General features: G+C 39.0%; 1 protein-coding gene across 4 annotated transcripts in view; it reads left to right on the top strand.

The window, feature by feature from the left end:
• Chrdl1 (chordin like 1) overlaps positions 1-16713 on the top strand; it is a 119090-nt gene that overhangs the window by 76408 nt on the left and 25969 nt on the right. For 2 of the 4 annotated variants that reach the window (XM_028876955.2, XM_028876952.2), the window contains exons 5-6: positions 268-413; positions 1932-2025. In XM_028876955.2, coding sequence (XP_028732788.1) covers positions 268-413; positions 1932-2025 — 240 coding nt within the window. The remainder of the gene's footprint in view (positions 1-267; positions 414-1931; positions 2026-16713) is intronic. The other 2 variants (XM_028876956.2, XM_028876953.2) reach the window with 1 other exon arrangement.

Raw genomic sequence — 16713 nt, 5'->3', positions numbered from 1 at the left:
TTGTCCTTCTTTCTCTGATGCTTATGATACTGCTAGGCACATAGGAAGTGCTCAGTAAATTCTTAAGAAAAGATGACCAGATGGTAAGCTGTAATTCTTCTGTGGCTGTTTTAATACTACTACCTAGAATTATTAACCTCTGGACAAGGATTGTATTTTAACTCCCTCTATGTAGTACAGCCCCATCTGCTGTTGGGAATTATGAAATTCTTAGCAATTATGCCAATACTTGATGTGTTTTGGTTTTTCTCCTCCACTCTGTTCCAGAAGATTCCTTACCACCAGTGAACAATAAGGTGACCAGCAAATCATGTGAGTACAATGGAACCACTTACCAACATGGAGAACTGTTCATGGCTGAAGGGCTCTTTCAGAACCGGCAACCCAATCAGTGCACCCAGTGCAGCTGCTCGGTAAGACCCTGCATCGTAATGCCCCTGCTGCTCACTACTCAGATCGGAAAGGAGCCGCCTCTGTCCTTGTCTTTTCAGTGAAGCAGACACTGTAATGTGTTTGAATGAAGATAAAGTGTATTTACATCTCGAGCCTCCCTACCTGTCCAAACTACCTGATCTTCATTAAGTTTCAACAATTGTCAAAGAGCTAAAGTCACAATGATTCCCATAACACTATTAGTCACTGTGTACACTTTATTTAAGAAAAAGTCCAGCAACTATTTACTTACCTAATTGTGTAGTCCAGAGAATTTTACACAGAGCAATAAAATAGGGTAAAATAGATATTTAGAATGAAGCATGAGAGGAGCTATCAATGGCTTCTCAGAGAGAGAAAGTCAAGTAGCAGCTTCTTGGGTGAGGGAGGCATCAGTTTTCTTTAAGGGTGTGGCTCCTGCTAGGTGGCTCATTCTCCAGTGGATGACCCCTCATGCCCAAGAGTATATGAGTGGTACAAATAGGCTTAGTGGTTTATCAAAAACAAAAGGACGAGACATTGGGAGGGCTTGGGGATGGGGGTGAATCTGGGAGGAGTTAAGGGAGGAGTGAGGGAAGAATGTGATCACAATACATCATATGCATGCATGAAATCCTTAAAGAATTATTAAAATATGTCTTAAGGTGAAGCATGAGAGGGGGAGGCTAGAGGATTGTCACAAGTTTGAGAACAAGTTGAGCTACACAGCAAGACCTTGCATCAAAAATTACAACAAAGACAAAACAAACAACAAAAAGATAAACAAAAATGAAACTGGCAGAGCTTAGAAACATCTTTACTGACTGGGGCAATAAACGCTGGATTATCAAGGGTAACTATAGAATCTCTTCCAGTTGGGATTTTTAGTGAAAATTCAGTATCTCAGTATGACATTATTTTTCTAATGGCCTTTCAAGCCTCAGTAGGATGTATATCCAAGAACAAAGCACAAGGTTTAAGAAATAACATTTAAAGGGGGAAATCTAGAAAATTGAAATTATTTGAATAACAGATGCAACTCCCAAGTAAAGTGGCTCCTCTTCCTTGCCTCACATGGATTGAGCTGTCCCCTCCCCTGTCTTTTGGTTTTGAAAGAAGACTCTATTGGATGTCATAAATAGTGGCGACGGCACAAATTCTCATTTCCATCCACTCCCAGCAGCTAGCTAGGTTATGATAAGGACCAAAGGATACAGTAAAAATCAGAGAAGAGGAATAAGGTTTGGAGGCTGGTGGCAGCCCTCCCAAAATACTGTCTCTTTCCTTGGGCCCAGATACCTGACAAAGATTGCTAACTCTTTGGGGAGTTCATCTCTCTCATGAAGAAGTAGGAAATAGGAAATTAAATAGTGCATAATGAAATGGAAGAAGAACCTAAGACTAGCTGTAAGTGAACAGTGCCATGTTTTGATTCCCGGCTGTATCGCAGGTACTGAGGTAATCCCTGACAAATAGTTATCTCAGATCAGCCTGGAATTGACTCTTGCTTTCCTTGGCAGGAAGGGAATGTGTACTGTGGTCTCAAGACTTGCCCTAAACTGACCTGCGCATTCCCAGTCTCTGTTCCAGATTCTTGCTGCCGGGTATGCAGAGGTAAGTGTCCTACATCCCAAGAATCTGAGGATCGCCATCCAGAGTAGCAGAATTTAGGGAAGAGCAAAATACCTCTCCCATCTCTGAAGGAAAAGGAATTGGTTGTGGTACTCTCTGTTTACAGACACTGTCTCATTTCTGTAAATGCAATGGACTCATCATCTCCTCAAACCTGTCTTTTCTTCTTTAGCTTCTGTTTTTGTTTTACAGTGATACTAGATTTTCTTTCTAGGCTCATACTTAATCACCTTTAACTTGGTCTTGTTTGCCTCTTCTCAGATTACCAGATCTATCAGCAATCTTTTCTAGTCCTTCCCATTTGGCAATATTAATATTTTCTTCCTTAGCTACATATAATCAATGAATGTATCAAGCATCTCCTGTATGTAAAACTAAAACTAAACCGTGCCCAATGCTGTATATAAAATATATGCATACAGGACATTGCTAGACTGTTTATCAGGTTTGTGTGAATTACAAAAAGGAACCCCATACTTAGGATACTCTATTGTCATTTTCCAGAAAGTTCCTATATATTTATACCTCCAACTATGGCACCCTTGAGCAGGACACAACCTACTCAGCCGTAGCAAAGATACATTCTTTGCCCTTCCAGAACTCATATTTCACCAGAAAAGACAAAAAATAAATAAGCAAGCATATATATAAATATAGACAATATAAATATTATTAAAGCAATAAATAAAAATATGATTTTTTTATCAAAAGTTTAAGCTTGAATTGTGAAGAAGGCCCTGGATTGAGCATCTTGAAATTCAAATCTGAAAGATGAAAAGGAGCCATCTATTCAAAGAGCCTGGGGAAGAGAATTCTAGACAGAGATGAAAAATAGTTCTAAGGCGCAGGAAAGGAAGTGCTTGAAGCATTCCAAGAGTCTGAGGAACAGTGTGGCTGGAATAAGGTGACTGTGGTTGAGAATGGCAAGAGATGAGACGAGGCTGAAGGGATGAGCAGAAGTTAGAACATACAAGGCTGTGGAGGCTGTGAAAAAGGAATTTGGTTTTCAGTTTTTCATGCCCTGAGAAACCAGTGGAAATTTGGGAGCAAAAGTACTGTATGGTTCCATTGAAAAGGGCTCACTGGCTCTTTCATCCAGGTTATATTAAAGGGAGGCAATAATACAGGAGGAGAGGCCTGAAGAAGTTGGTAAAGTGACTTCTCGAGTATGGGAAGATGGGCCTTGCTCTTGGGATCACATTGCAGAGAAGTCGTCCTACGTGCAGCCTTTGGGGTCATAATGCTTCAGTTTAAGCCCAAGCCTGGCTATTTTCTAGCTGAATGACCACCTTAAACATGTCTAACAGTCTCTACAAGAAGGAACACGGTTGCAAGATTTAAGTGGGATAACACAAGAAAGGGTCTAAGACAGTCTAGGATAGCCTGAGGAATCAATAATGAACAGTAGACAAATGTGATATGTATCTACACATTGTTTTTCAACCATGGATGTACATAGGAATTGTCACAGCGCACTTACTTCAGGAGAAGAAAGTGATTCTAATGTGTAGCCAACGTTAAGAAGCACTGAGTTAGAAGAAAATTTTATGGTATTTCCTTGTGGAAGTCATGTTGATGCGCCCTATTATTGTTTTCATCTTACTCTTTCAAAACGATGGCTTTAACTAATCTATACCTCTACTCAAAAGTCTTTACCCTCACATGTATAATAGTTAACAGTATTACAGAGGTAATTCTAAGCATCATTTACCCTGTCCTCTCACAGTGTTTTTGTTCATAAGGACCATGTTGATTCATATCTGGACCACACCTACAGTGACCTTGGAGTAGGGCCCAATAGTCAGTATTTCAACTGAATTATCATTCTTTCTGCAGTAAAATGGTGGTGCATGGACAAGCACTTTGACAAAACCCTCCAAAGATGACTGAGGATGACCATCACTGATGGTTTGCTAATCTGCATTGTGCAATGAAGCTGAACTTGCTGAAAGTCTGAAACCAGGATGAATGGATGGAAATGCAATCAACTTTAATCTCTGATTTGTTGGCCACCTAATTGTTCTGCTATCAGTCTATACTCATTCCTTTTAATATCCCACTTGTCCATCCCTTATAATTCAATATGGATTCAATTACAGCCTAATTACATTTTTGTTTTAATAAGGCCATGCATCTTTCCCTACCTGTTTCTCACTCTGTGTGTGTGACTGTGTGCGTGTGTGGTACCACAGTGCTGTTATTACATTTGTCAAAATAATAGAAATTGAGATAACATGTCTCTCTCCTCTCTTTTGACATTTGTTCCAGCTTAATTTTTAATATGGCCCAAAGTCCAAAAGTCGATTCTGCACAGAGATGTGTATGGGTTTGCTAATATAACCAGCTGGTCATTCTAGTCCTGTCACGATGGCAAGATTATTTTGTTTAGAAAGAGGGATAGAGAAATATAAACTAGAGAACAATTAATAAAAGAAAGGGCATTGCTAGATGGAGTATTATTACAATGAAGAAGCTGTAAGCTGCAGAAAAAGGCTCTCCCAGACAGAAGGACATGGATTTGCCATTGCAGGACCACCATCTACACCGTCCGTTAGACAAGCCACTTAACCACCCAGAGCCTGGGATTTCTCAGCTGTAACAATGAAGGATGTGATGGTATCCACCACCCACAGTGGTTGTAAAGATTAACTGCCATGGCATAGAGTGCTAGGATAAGGCCTCATACAGAGTGATTGCTTAAGAAGTGGCAATTATCCTGAAGTTAAGTAGAACGGAGCCTTCCCGTGTCTGATAGATTTGCCTTTTATTTATTTAATCTCCACAGACAGAGCTTTATTTCTAGTCCTTCTTGTGGGAACAGATCCTGGTACTGACTGTCTTCAATTCCCTTGTCACAATTTAACTTTTCCCTTTTAGTGAGTCCTCAGAAGCCGCAGATGAAAGCTCATTATTACTGATCATGCATTGTCCCTTCATATGCTTGACAATTCATTAAATTCTTCCTTTGGCATCTCTAGCCTAAATGCACCACTTTCTTTCATCTTTCTTTATAAAGACTAAATCCCTCACTTTTATAAAAATTGTTTTTTCTGTGCCTCCAATTTCTTTACATCTTTCAGTTGTATATAATGTGCTTGAAATGCCTTTGATGTTCCCATTTCTGAAGCACCTAGTGATTTTTTTTCTGCTGAAATGATGTTTGTACAAAGGTGTATCTTGTTGAAGCATATTACTCACACAGCAGGGAACCCAGACACTTCTTCCCTATGCTGACCACCCTAACTGAAGGCCAAATACTGAAGAAAAAAAACAACAACCTTTTGAGTGCTGAACTTGCAGTCCTTCATATAAAGGGCCACATTGAAACAGCTCGTCTGCACTGTCACCAAACACTAATTCTCGCCTTTCTCCCCGGGTCAGACAGCAATCTTAGACTCAGATTGAATCTCAGCCCCGGCCTCAGTTGTTTAGACATGTCTGTGAGGCTGGGACAGTCAGGAGAGTGTTGGCAGGGTGCATGTCATTGCTGGCACTTCAGCAAACCTCATCTGGACTGAAAGCCTAGTGCAAACAGCCGCTAGAAGCGTAAGGGAAAGTTTATCAGAAGAACCCATCTCTGCAGAGATGTACTACTGCCATATATGGGGCAGACAGACCTCAAATTAAACCCACACCCAGCTTTCCCCTCACCATTTATCATTTCGGCTTCCCGTCTCCTGCCTACGTTGCCAAGTCAAAGGGGAAGGCTATGTACTTGGACTATGGACAAGGCAGAAGAATTTAGGGTAAGCTGCCGGATGTATTCAAAGCCTTATTTTATAGATTGTGTGGCTATGTCACACTTCTGTATGCACCAGGCAGTGTTTAAATGGTTACATCTAGAGTAACTCAGTTGATCCTCATCACAGTAGTGGGAACTGTTTTCATTCCTATTCCACAGCTAGGAAGTGGAGATAGAGGTTCTGAAGTGATCTGCCCTAAAGCAAGAGAAAAGGCAGAATCAAATGTCGAGCCTAGTCACCCAGATTCCAAAGTTCCAAATCAGTAATTACCACATTAACTATTTGGATACTTTTTTTTACTTGCATCATTATATGCTAAATGCTTCTCTTTCCCAGAAAAAAAATGAGGTGTCCTAAGAACAAATTCCAAGATCATTTTTGTCCACCATTTCATCTCTAGCCCTGAAACAGGACCAGGTACTTAGTGGTTACTTAACAAGTGTTTCATGACTGAATGGAAGTAGATATTTACACCCAATATTCTTTGAGTATGAAGAGAGAGAAAGGTGGAATGAGAAGGTCCCCCTTCAGTTGTGAGTGAGTAGGTTGGGGCATTACAGAGAAGGATGGACTGTACAAGTTACTCTTAAAGCCTATACCATGTGCCGTATAAGTTCCTTTTTTCCTTTACTGTCTTGCATCAGAAGACATTCTTGCCACAGTACAGTAAATGTTCCTCAACAGTTATAAAGCAGTTTGAGGCTCTGGAGTCAGAATTATGGGGATTTATTTATTTGTTTGTTTGTTTATGTCTCTTACTACCATGAATTCTCTCACAAATCATTTAACTTACAGCCATGCCATATGCCACCAAAGACAGATGTCATAAAAGTCTGTAACTAAAAGGAAAGAGGATCCTAATCTGGAGAGTAGGAGAGAAATCCCTGGAGTATCTCCCCTCCATCAACTGCCATGATGTCCAGGTCACTTTGTCCTCTTCAGGATGAGGAGAAAGGGGATCCGAAGTAAGGGAGAGAACTGGTGACAGACCTATAGTCTCTGAATTCCTGATGCTGCCATCAAACGAGCACTCCTGCCTGCGCTGTTTGCGCTGTGTGCTCTACTTTGTATGTGCTCCCTAATCCTTTAATCTTTTGTTGCTTGCTTGTGGAAGTGAGTGAACAGGTTTTTATTTGAATTTGAAACAGAAAGTCCCTGTATATCCCAAGCTTGCCTCACATTTGTGATCCTCCTGCCACAGCTTCTCCAATGCTGGCATTATAGGTTTGTGCCACCATACCTAGCTCTTGGAAGAGCTTGGCTTATTTATTCTTAAAGGCTTTAAGACAGTCTGGTCCTTCTTTTACCTGTAACTCATTATCATTTCTTTAACGTGAACGTATATTCAGACACCATAGCCCAAAATATACCATGTCCCTTGTGTTATATATCTCCCTTCAACTTTTTCCACCACGAGCTTTAAATGACACCTTCCTTTCACCGATTAGAATGCAATCCATTTTTTAGGAGCACAGCTGAGACTGTAGGTTTTAAAAATAGTTTTTAATTTATTACTTGACAGTTTCATACATGTATATAATAAATTTTGTTTGTATTCACCCAGTATTCCCCTCTTATCCCATCCCACTACTCCTGAAACCTTTCTCCCCTACAATTCCTCTGCCTTACCCTTTACTGAGGAATTATTGGCAGTTAATGAAACTCCACTTCTAGTAGTTCTGACTAATATATCTAGCTTATTGACTTCCTGCTTTAACTAACTATAAGTCTTAGTCTGGCTCATGCATATCTTGGTCTATCTTGTGTTGCTACAGCACAATAACTGAGACTAGGTAATTTGTAAAGTAGAGAGGGTTATCTCACAGTGCTAGAGGCTAGGCTACCCTGTCTGTTATGTAAAGCCCACATGCTGCTCCATCAACGACAAAAAATAGTATGGAAAACAGGGAGTTTGAGAAGCAAGGAAGAGTATAAAGAAGCTGAACTCCTTTTTCCCACTCTCACAAAAGATCCAGTCTCCAAAGAAAGATGCTCACCACTCTAACACCACATCTTGCACACATCACAACCAATTTTGTATATAACCTTTGACAGAGGCAAACCACATTTAAACTATAGCAATAGAGTTTAGCATTTAAAATATTCTACTATTTTCTTGTGTAGTTCATTGTTTTGTGTGTCTTGTCTTCTGAGCTGGCACTTCTGTAAGTAAAGAACTATCTTTTCTCACCCTGCTACCTCTAGCATAGAATTACACATATATCTTGCTGGTGGGGTTCATAAAAATCTAAGACAGACACAATCACAAAATAAATGCTCTATGCATGGTCTCAAATTCAGGTCTGGATAGGAGACAGGTGAGGTAGTTAAACTCACAGCCTGTTCAGTCCACGCTAATTGATCCAATATGCATGTGCACCCAGCATTCATTCATCTCAAATGAGTCCATGGACAAAGCTAAAGTTTCTTTTCATTAAACTGAGATTTTTATGCTGTTTCAAAGATACCAAAACTGGAAAGACCAGTTTAAAAGTAACTTTCCCATGTTCAAAAATATTGCCATTTTATTTAAATTTCTTTTTAAAATAATTATTTTATGTATATAAACATTTTGTCTCCATGTATGTTTGGGCATCAACCATATGTGTGCCTAGTAAACACAGAGGCCAGAAGAGGGCGTCAGATTCCCTGAAACTGGAATTACAGATGGTTTTGAGCTACCCTGTGGGTGCTGGAAATCAAACTTGGATCCTCTGGAACAGCAGCCAGTGATCTTAACTATTAAGCCATTCCTGCAGGCCCTTATTTAAGATTCTTGATTTGTTTTTCCAAAAGCAGCAAAATTGCACCTCAAAAGCCACCTTGGCTAGATCTAGGCATCATCAGGAAAATTGTGTGTGTGTGTGTGTGTGTGTGTGTGTGTGTGTGTGTGTGTGTGTGTGTGTGATATTTCATTTTTTCTAAACACTATAAAAATATAGAAAGTTTTTCAGTTTTGGAAATGAAGGAAAAGCCAGGTGTGGTGACACACGCCTTTAATCCCAGCACTTGAGAGGCAGAAACAGGCAGCTTTCTATGAGTTCAAGTCCAGTCTGGTCTATGTAATGAGTTCCAGGACAGCCAGTGCTACACAGTGAGACCCTGTCTCGAAAAACCAAAACAAAAGAAATGAGGGAAAATGATGAGATGATAACAATATATCCAAATATTGAGCCTTACAAATCAGTCTTGGGTTGTTTCCAATTTGCCACATTTTCAGTAGAAACACTGCTATCTCCTCTTGGTCAGAATGACAGGAAGGAAACATGACTTGAAAAGCAAAATCTGGTCTGTAAACGGAGCTTGGTGGTAGAGCACTCGCCTGGTGCGTAGGCATCTTGGAGGTCTGTCTCCAGCACTGTAGTTTTTTAAGCTAACGTCCGTGTTGTGTACCTGAAACTTTATGCCTGCTCTTCACTTAGCAGCTTTCCATTTCTCCTTCACAAATTAATCAGTCATAGATGTCCATTAAATATTGTATCTAGAGTTAGCAACAGTGGTTCATACAGATTTAAAAGGGAATATTCCATCTTAAATATTCATACTAAAGTAAAATAATAATTTATCATATTATCATCTACACTTGAAAACATTGAAATACCATATTTTCAAAGCTACACAAAAGTCTGACCACTATTAGTAATATTTTTTTAAAGTACATCACTTGTGGTTAGGAATATGGAACCATCTTAGAGATTTGCCAGTGATGTCTGCTTTTTTCCCCCCAGCTAGAACCTTTTTTCCTTCCATGGAAACTTCCTAGCTTGTTTTTTTTTTTCTACATTGTTTGTTCTAAGAATTTATCTCTATGTGAGGGTGAACTGTCTTAGGACCCCCACCCTTTGGACATCATGTTCTTTTTGGAATGTGTCTTATTTCTAGGCTATTGCTTCCTTTAGACAGTGGATAGGACACCACTGACTTCCATACAGAATTTAAATTAGTAGACAAGTGTCCTAATTGGCCATCCGGGATATCCTGTCAGGATTAATAACATCCCATCCTTTTGTGGAGTTAACGGTTTTTTTTTTTCTGTGATTGTGTGAGTCTGATTATAAAAATAAAAATTCCCAGTGCAGCATTTCATGGCAATTATTTCTTTATGGGTGATTAAAGCCACTTTTTCCTTAGCGTTATTCTTTTAAGTACTTCTAGGCATCTTCTGGCTGGCCAGAGACACCATTGGATGCGTCCATTGCTCACATTAGAATAGTCTCCATGAGTCTAGACTCCATTCTTTACAGGACTCAATCTTAATTCTTGATTGCCAACATAAGCAGATGGTAAAGAACCATAAGAAAGAACAGCGAAGCTGAGCAGAGGCATCTTATCTGAATATTACCCACATTCTAACCATAAGAACTTACGAAGTGCTGTCTCCACACACAGGTTACATGGACAGTGTGTAATCACCTAGTTGTTTCACACTCACAGCTAGCAGGACTACATTCACTTTCTGTTTCCTTTTGGCTATTAAAAGCAGATGCATGCCCCCTATTTCCACCAAGGACCCCACTCTTCTTTGGATAAACCAAGGCCAAAGGACTGCTCATAGAAAGAAAGAAAGAAAAAAACCTTCTATTCATTTCCATGTACTTGCCCTTTTCCATCTTGCTTGTTTATTTTATTTTTCTTTATTAAGAAATTTTCTATTCACTCCTCATGCTATCCACAGACCTCCCTCCTCCCTCCTCCCACCCCCCAGTCCTCTTTCCCAAGCCACCCCGCATCCCCACATCCCCCATGGGTATGGTAGCACAGGACTCTGTGTGGATATACTTGGAATTTCAACACTATTCTTTATAGCTATGGTTGAACTGCTTCCCAATAAAGCAGATAGCTACCCTCTTAACTTTTGTTTTAGCTAAATGAGAAAAGGGGTTTTAAGTAATGTACAAAAACTTATTTCCTAAAAAAAAAATGAAAATAAAGAGCGATCTGGCATATATACAAGAGAACCTGAGCAATATGAGCTCGTAGAAAATATGAGCTCCCCCTCTCATATATATGCCTATTCTTGTGTGTCTGTGTCTGTGTGTCTGTGTGTATATATTCATGTCCAGAACCTTGACATCTCATGATTCAGAAACAAAATGTTCCTCTTTCTATGTGAGGGCATTAACAGAAGAACGAGTTTAGATTAAATAAGCATTTAGAACCTAGTAAGGTCATACATTATCCCCTTACCAAGTTCTATGTGTTTATTTAATCTAAACTCGTTCTTCTGTTAAATACCTACACATTTGTAAGAGTATTTGAGGCTTGGTTTTCCCCACTATGTGTCAGCTGTTTTTGAGGCGAAGGAGGAAAAAGCAAGGGAGAGAAAGGAATGGAGTAAGGGTGATAGACAATGCTTACATGATAATTTCCATGTGCTAAGCACTGTTTCAAGCATTTTCAATATACACTAACCCATTTATTCTTCAAAGGCCTGTAAGGTAGGCATTGTTGTATCTTTTTCAATGATAAGGAAAATGAAACACAATGAAGTTGATGGATTTGTCCATAGTCACACATGCAGAAAGAGGAAAAGCTAGGATTTGCAGTCAGACTCTGCAGTTCTACTCGACTCTCTTGGCCATTTAATCTATGCTGCCTTTCAACTTGGGAAAATGAAGCAACTTTGAGAACTCTTTATCTCTGAGGCTACTGGAAAATACAGTCTCTGTGATGACTCTTTCTAGGGACTAATATGGGACTCTGGGAAGCCATGGCCCCATTTTTAACCATGGGTTTGGATCTATTTAACCACATTACTGTTGAGAGACTACAGTGTTGATATGCACACCAGGCACTTACTGGTTGCTTTACCCTGTGCCTCCTGAAACTCAGCCTCAAATGCGTTCATGCGCACAGTGCAGTTTTCTACAAGTACTATTCATTTTTCTGGGTAATTGCCTTGCATGTGGCAGTTGGAGATCTCGTGATGGCTTTCTCTATGCTTCCTCTTCCATTTCCTCTCAAAAGCTCTTTCACTGTTTGCCATGGTTCTCCTGATTTCAACTCATCCCTGTGAAAATATGGGGATACCAACCCCCTCCCCCCCACCCCGATGATTCACGTCTTTTTAAAATGAAGATTGGAGTGACTATAGAATTTGCCCCCTTAAACCATACATTTCAGAAACCAAGAGATGAAGCTGTAATAATTGTGCCTGGCAGATAAAAAGAGAGAGAGAATAAAACTAGGTTAGCCTAGATAAATTAGGCCTCATGGCCACCTTGTTTCTAATGTCCTATGTGGTTCAGAAGTGATTACACACTGGCATACTTTTCTTTTGGGGATCTATCTTCATGGGTATATCAGAATCTCATTGTTCACATAGTCTTTTTGAGAGAGCAGAGTTTGCTTCTTTGACCTACTCAAGCAAACCAGAGATTAATGGAAGTTGTGGAAGTTATAAACAGTCTGAATTTCATCCTAGCTTTTGACCATTTTTCAAATACTTGGTCTCCATTTCTCCCATTACCAGAAAGCCAAGCCATTCCAACCCCATAGGGTACCACTCAAAGTATAATTGAGATTTGAATGAACAACACATGTGGCTTTTAAGGTTAAATGAATATTGTTTGACATACAGTACACTAGAGTTGTTTTTCATTTTGGTCTAAAAAATTGGTTAAAATTACATCTTGTTGCTTCTCGGAATCAACTAGAATCCATCTGTCTCCATTAGAATCACTGTTTTTTTTTTTTTTCAAAGCCATAGTTGGAAAAAAAAGTTCCATATCACTCAAGACAAATTGTCCAGTGAGTAGAGAAAATGAAACAGTTTTTTAGGGTATTGGTGCCTATTTTCCCCACGATATAATAGCTAAGATTATAAATGGATATCTATTTTTAGCTATTCAGACAGACACTACCCGGTCTAGAGAGCTACTTTTAGACATACAAAGAATGAGCATCTAAAATGATTATTTCAGTATGTCGATGATGACTTCGATTAAAGAGGTTAACTCAAATGTTAAAACCTTTAGCAGCTATTTACTAAAGTGTTGGGTAATGTCATTTTGATGACTTTCAAATCTCAAAGGTGACAGAAATACTAACAGCCCATAGTGTATGTACTATATATTATTTATACATTATATGTTATTATATAGTATATGTATTGATAATATATAGGATGCATACAGTAAACAGAGTCTCTCTCTATCTCTATCTCTCTCTGTATACTCAGAAATTATAGCTCCAATAATTTTTGAAGTTGGTAAGATACTTCATTTTATGCATGTGTATCTGTCTGCAAGGCCTCAGATTTGCAACTACAGGGCTGAGGCACATTCATCTGACCTTGTTTTACAGGATATTAATCTTCTGCTGCTGTACTTGACACTGGCTTACCTCATTTGCGTTGCCATCTTAAGTTTCTGCCTATTGGTGATTGCATGTGTCTGTAATGCTTCTGCCATTTGCCTGGACTCTGAGTACTTAAAGGCTCTTTAATGAGAAACCCTTTCAAATCTCCAGTACCTACATATGATACACTGAGCTTCTGTGACGTCTAGCTAAGAAGCCCTTGTTTGCTAATATCAGTCAGGAAATCTTTAGAAATGGATGTGATGAAGAGAGCTGCTCTATGATTCTTCTTGTGTACTTTCGTTTCTCTCTTCAGCTACTCAGAACTAGCTTGGAGCATTAGCATGTAGCTTTATTACATTTCATTTCACCATTTGCTGGTAAATCCCTTTCTAGTTTCTAATCGTCTTTCTGGTCTACTTTCATTTGGCTCAGAATCACCACTGCCAACTAAAACAGGACATGCAAATCTCTGTTTATCCCTACTCAGTCACTGTCAAGGACACTGAACACCTCTCCAGATTCTCAAGCTGACAATCACTTTATACTGTTTTCTTCTCTGCTTTCTTCCTCTGTGATCACATTTACCATCGGTCTTAATACTTTCTTTTGCTCTGCAGTCATGTGCCTCAGCTTTCCTCTCTGAGCAGTTTGCAGTGATGCATGGCCTATCACCTGTCACCATAGCTGCCTCCTGGTTAGACTCTGAGGTTTTAGTGGTCCCCAGCTAGGCTACACTGCGCTGCCAGAAGACGCTTCCTCAGATATCATTTGTACTATCGGACCTTCTCTCTGAAAATTAATAACAGGATGAAATGTGAATTTTTCAACCTGCTTTTGATGCCCCCAAATTATTTACAACCCCTCCTCAACACTCTACTTCAATCAGTTACCAGCCCCAATCTAAAATTTCTATCCAAACAGTACCTGATTTCTTCCTGCTTACTTCTGCATAGCTTGCTATTTCCAAAGTGCTGTCATTCATTTCAGCTGAGGTGCGCTGCCCACACCAGCAGTGTCCCTGTAACACTTCTGCATCTACCTCTAAAAACATGGGCCATAGTTCATTTAAAATGCTTTTTCCATGAGTCCATCTTCCCAACTCAATATGGCCTAAGCATGCATATATATGTGTGTGTGTGTGTGTGTGTGTGTGTGTGTGTGTGTATACATATATGTGTGTGTGTGTATACATGTATACATATATGTGTGTGTGTATATATATATACACACACTTTTTTTCCAGTTGCTGACCTTCATATGTTTTTAGACTGCATCTTAAACTGATGTCCAGTCACTTCCAAATTCAACGAGAACATCTTGAGGGCAAGGGCCCAGAATGATTTGTCTCACTCGTAATAGTATCAGTCTTTCCACTTATGTATCATTCAAGGCTTGTTATTTGACTCTTCAGCATTATTTCCTGTCATAGCCAACTCTCACTGTAGCCAGTTAGATTTTCCACATAGGTCTTCAGATAGTCTTTGCCTATCATCTGCACCCACACAGGAAGAAAACTGTTCTTCCAGCCACACACTCAATTTGATATTTTTACTACTGTTTAGTTCAGTTATTAAGCCACTGATATGTACCCAGCAATATACCAGCTGTTCCAGGCCAGCTATTTTTAAATTTGTGTATGCATCCAACTCCATTGAAGAGATCATGAAAACCTAAATTATTGGCCCTTATCCCATAATTTCTGATTCAGTAGGTCTGGGGTGGGATCCAAACTTTTGAGTGTCTAACAAATTCCCAGATGATGACAAGGACCACACTTTGGAAAGTAGTGACCAAGAAGATACAAAGATAGTGTAAGGCATAGCTCATTTTAAGAAATTTACAGTTTGTCCACAAAGGGCCAAGAAACATTTCACAGTGGAAAATATTTACAATGCTTTGTTACTCATTCATGTTGCAAATGCTGAATGAATACTATGTACAAATTGCTATTGTCAGTGGTACTATTACATCAATGACCAGGATAAACAAAAATCTTGATTTTCATGGCAGAATTATAATGGGAGAAAACAGAAAATGAACAAAATATTAAAAATGTAGGGCACTTTTAAGTATTCAAGAGAAAAAGAGAAAAAAAGAAATACTAGGGTTGTCAGAGATTTCCCAGTTCCATCATTTGATGGCAATGTAGTCACAAATACCAAAGAGTAAGCTATGCTTTTATAGGATGAACATGATTATTCAGGAATCTGGGGGCCAGCGACTTGGGTGTTAATCTCAATGAACATTGTTTAACTATGAATAGCTACATCTATTTTTCTGATCTTTGGTTTCTCCATCTGTTTCATATAACACTTGGACAAAATTGTGTCTGAAGTTCTCTACATTTCAAATAGTGTAGGATACTAAGTCCTTCAGGCAATCAGAACTAAGTAAATGAGCTAGGCACTATAGCTCAATCCTATAATCCTAGAGTGTGCAAGTCTAAGGCAGGAGGCTATCAAACTAATTTTCAAGCTTTTTCAAGTCCTAAAAAATTACATGAATTTCCCCAATGGTTCTATCATGTCCCTGAACCAGTTAAAATGTTATTATTTAGTTTCAAGGATTTGAAAGCTTGAGAGATGAATTATAACAGAATTTTCTTTCTGTTTTTCTATGTTCTGTGTTAGCCCATTCAAGAGCTAGTTAGTGTTTAGCGTAATATACATATAATATATATTATGCACACACAATACTTACATATATATGTATGGTCATAGGTTACCAAAGCTTCTTCACAATTACTCAATTTGTTTCATTTTTAATCAACTGATAAATATCCATATCTTTTGTATGCTTATGTCTCCCAAAACCTTAACATAAAACCATTCTCTTTGAAGCAGTTACTCTTGAGTTTGGTGTGGTGATGCACACCTGTAGTGCCAACTTAATACAGAAGGAAATACCATGAGCTCCAGAACAACCTGAGCTATATAGTAAAGTGAGTTCAAGTTTAGCCACAACTACATACCAAGACCCCGTCTTAAAACAGAACAGCAGCTATTCTGGAAGACTTCAGTAATAGGGGGTTTACTGTCCAAAGAATGGATCATATAGACCTAGAGCAGTGGTTCTTGACATTCCTAATGCTGCAACTCTTTAAAACAGTTCCTCATGTTGTAGTGACCCCCAACCATAAAGTGATTTTTGTTGCTACTTCATAACAAGTTTTGCTAGTGTTATAAATCATAATGTAAATATCTGTGTTTTCGAATGGTCTTAATCAACCCCTGTGAAAGGGTCATTCAACCCCCAAAAGAGGACACAAACTACAGGTTGAGAACTCCTGACATAGAGAAAGGTGTGATGGATCAAAATTAAAAACAGTAGTATGCTGTTTTATTACTATAGCTCTGAAATATAGCTTGAAATGTGGCACAGTAACCCCCTTAAGCTCTGTTCTTTTTATTTGGGATTGCTTTAGCTTCCATATGAATTTTAGAATTTTTCCCTACCTATATACTTATGTATATATGTGTATGTGTTTGTGTTTATGTGTGTGGGTGTGTATGTAACAATAATAACTAAAGAAGAGTTCATGAATTTGAGAGTGAATGAGGGAGGAACATGGGAGAAATTGGATGGGGAATGAGGAGTAGAACCAACCATTGTAAATAGAGCACTC

This window comes from Peromyscus leucopus, chromosome X (assembly GCF_004664715.2).
Source record: "Peromyscus leucopus breed LL Stock chromosome X, UCI_PerLeu_2.1, whole genome shotgun sequence".
Classification (NCBI taxonomy): Eukaryota; Metazoa; Chordata; class Mammalia; order Rodentia; family Cricetidae; genus Peromyscus; species Peromyscus leucopus.
Note: the sequence above shows the minus strand (reverse complement) of the source record. Positions and strands in the feature narration are given on the sequence as shown.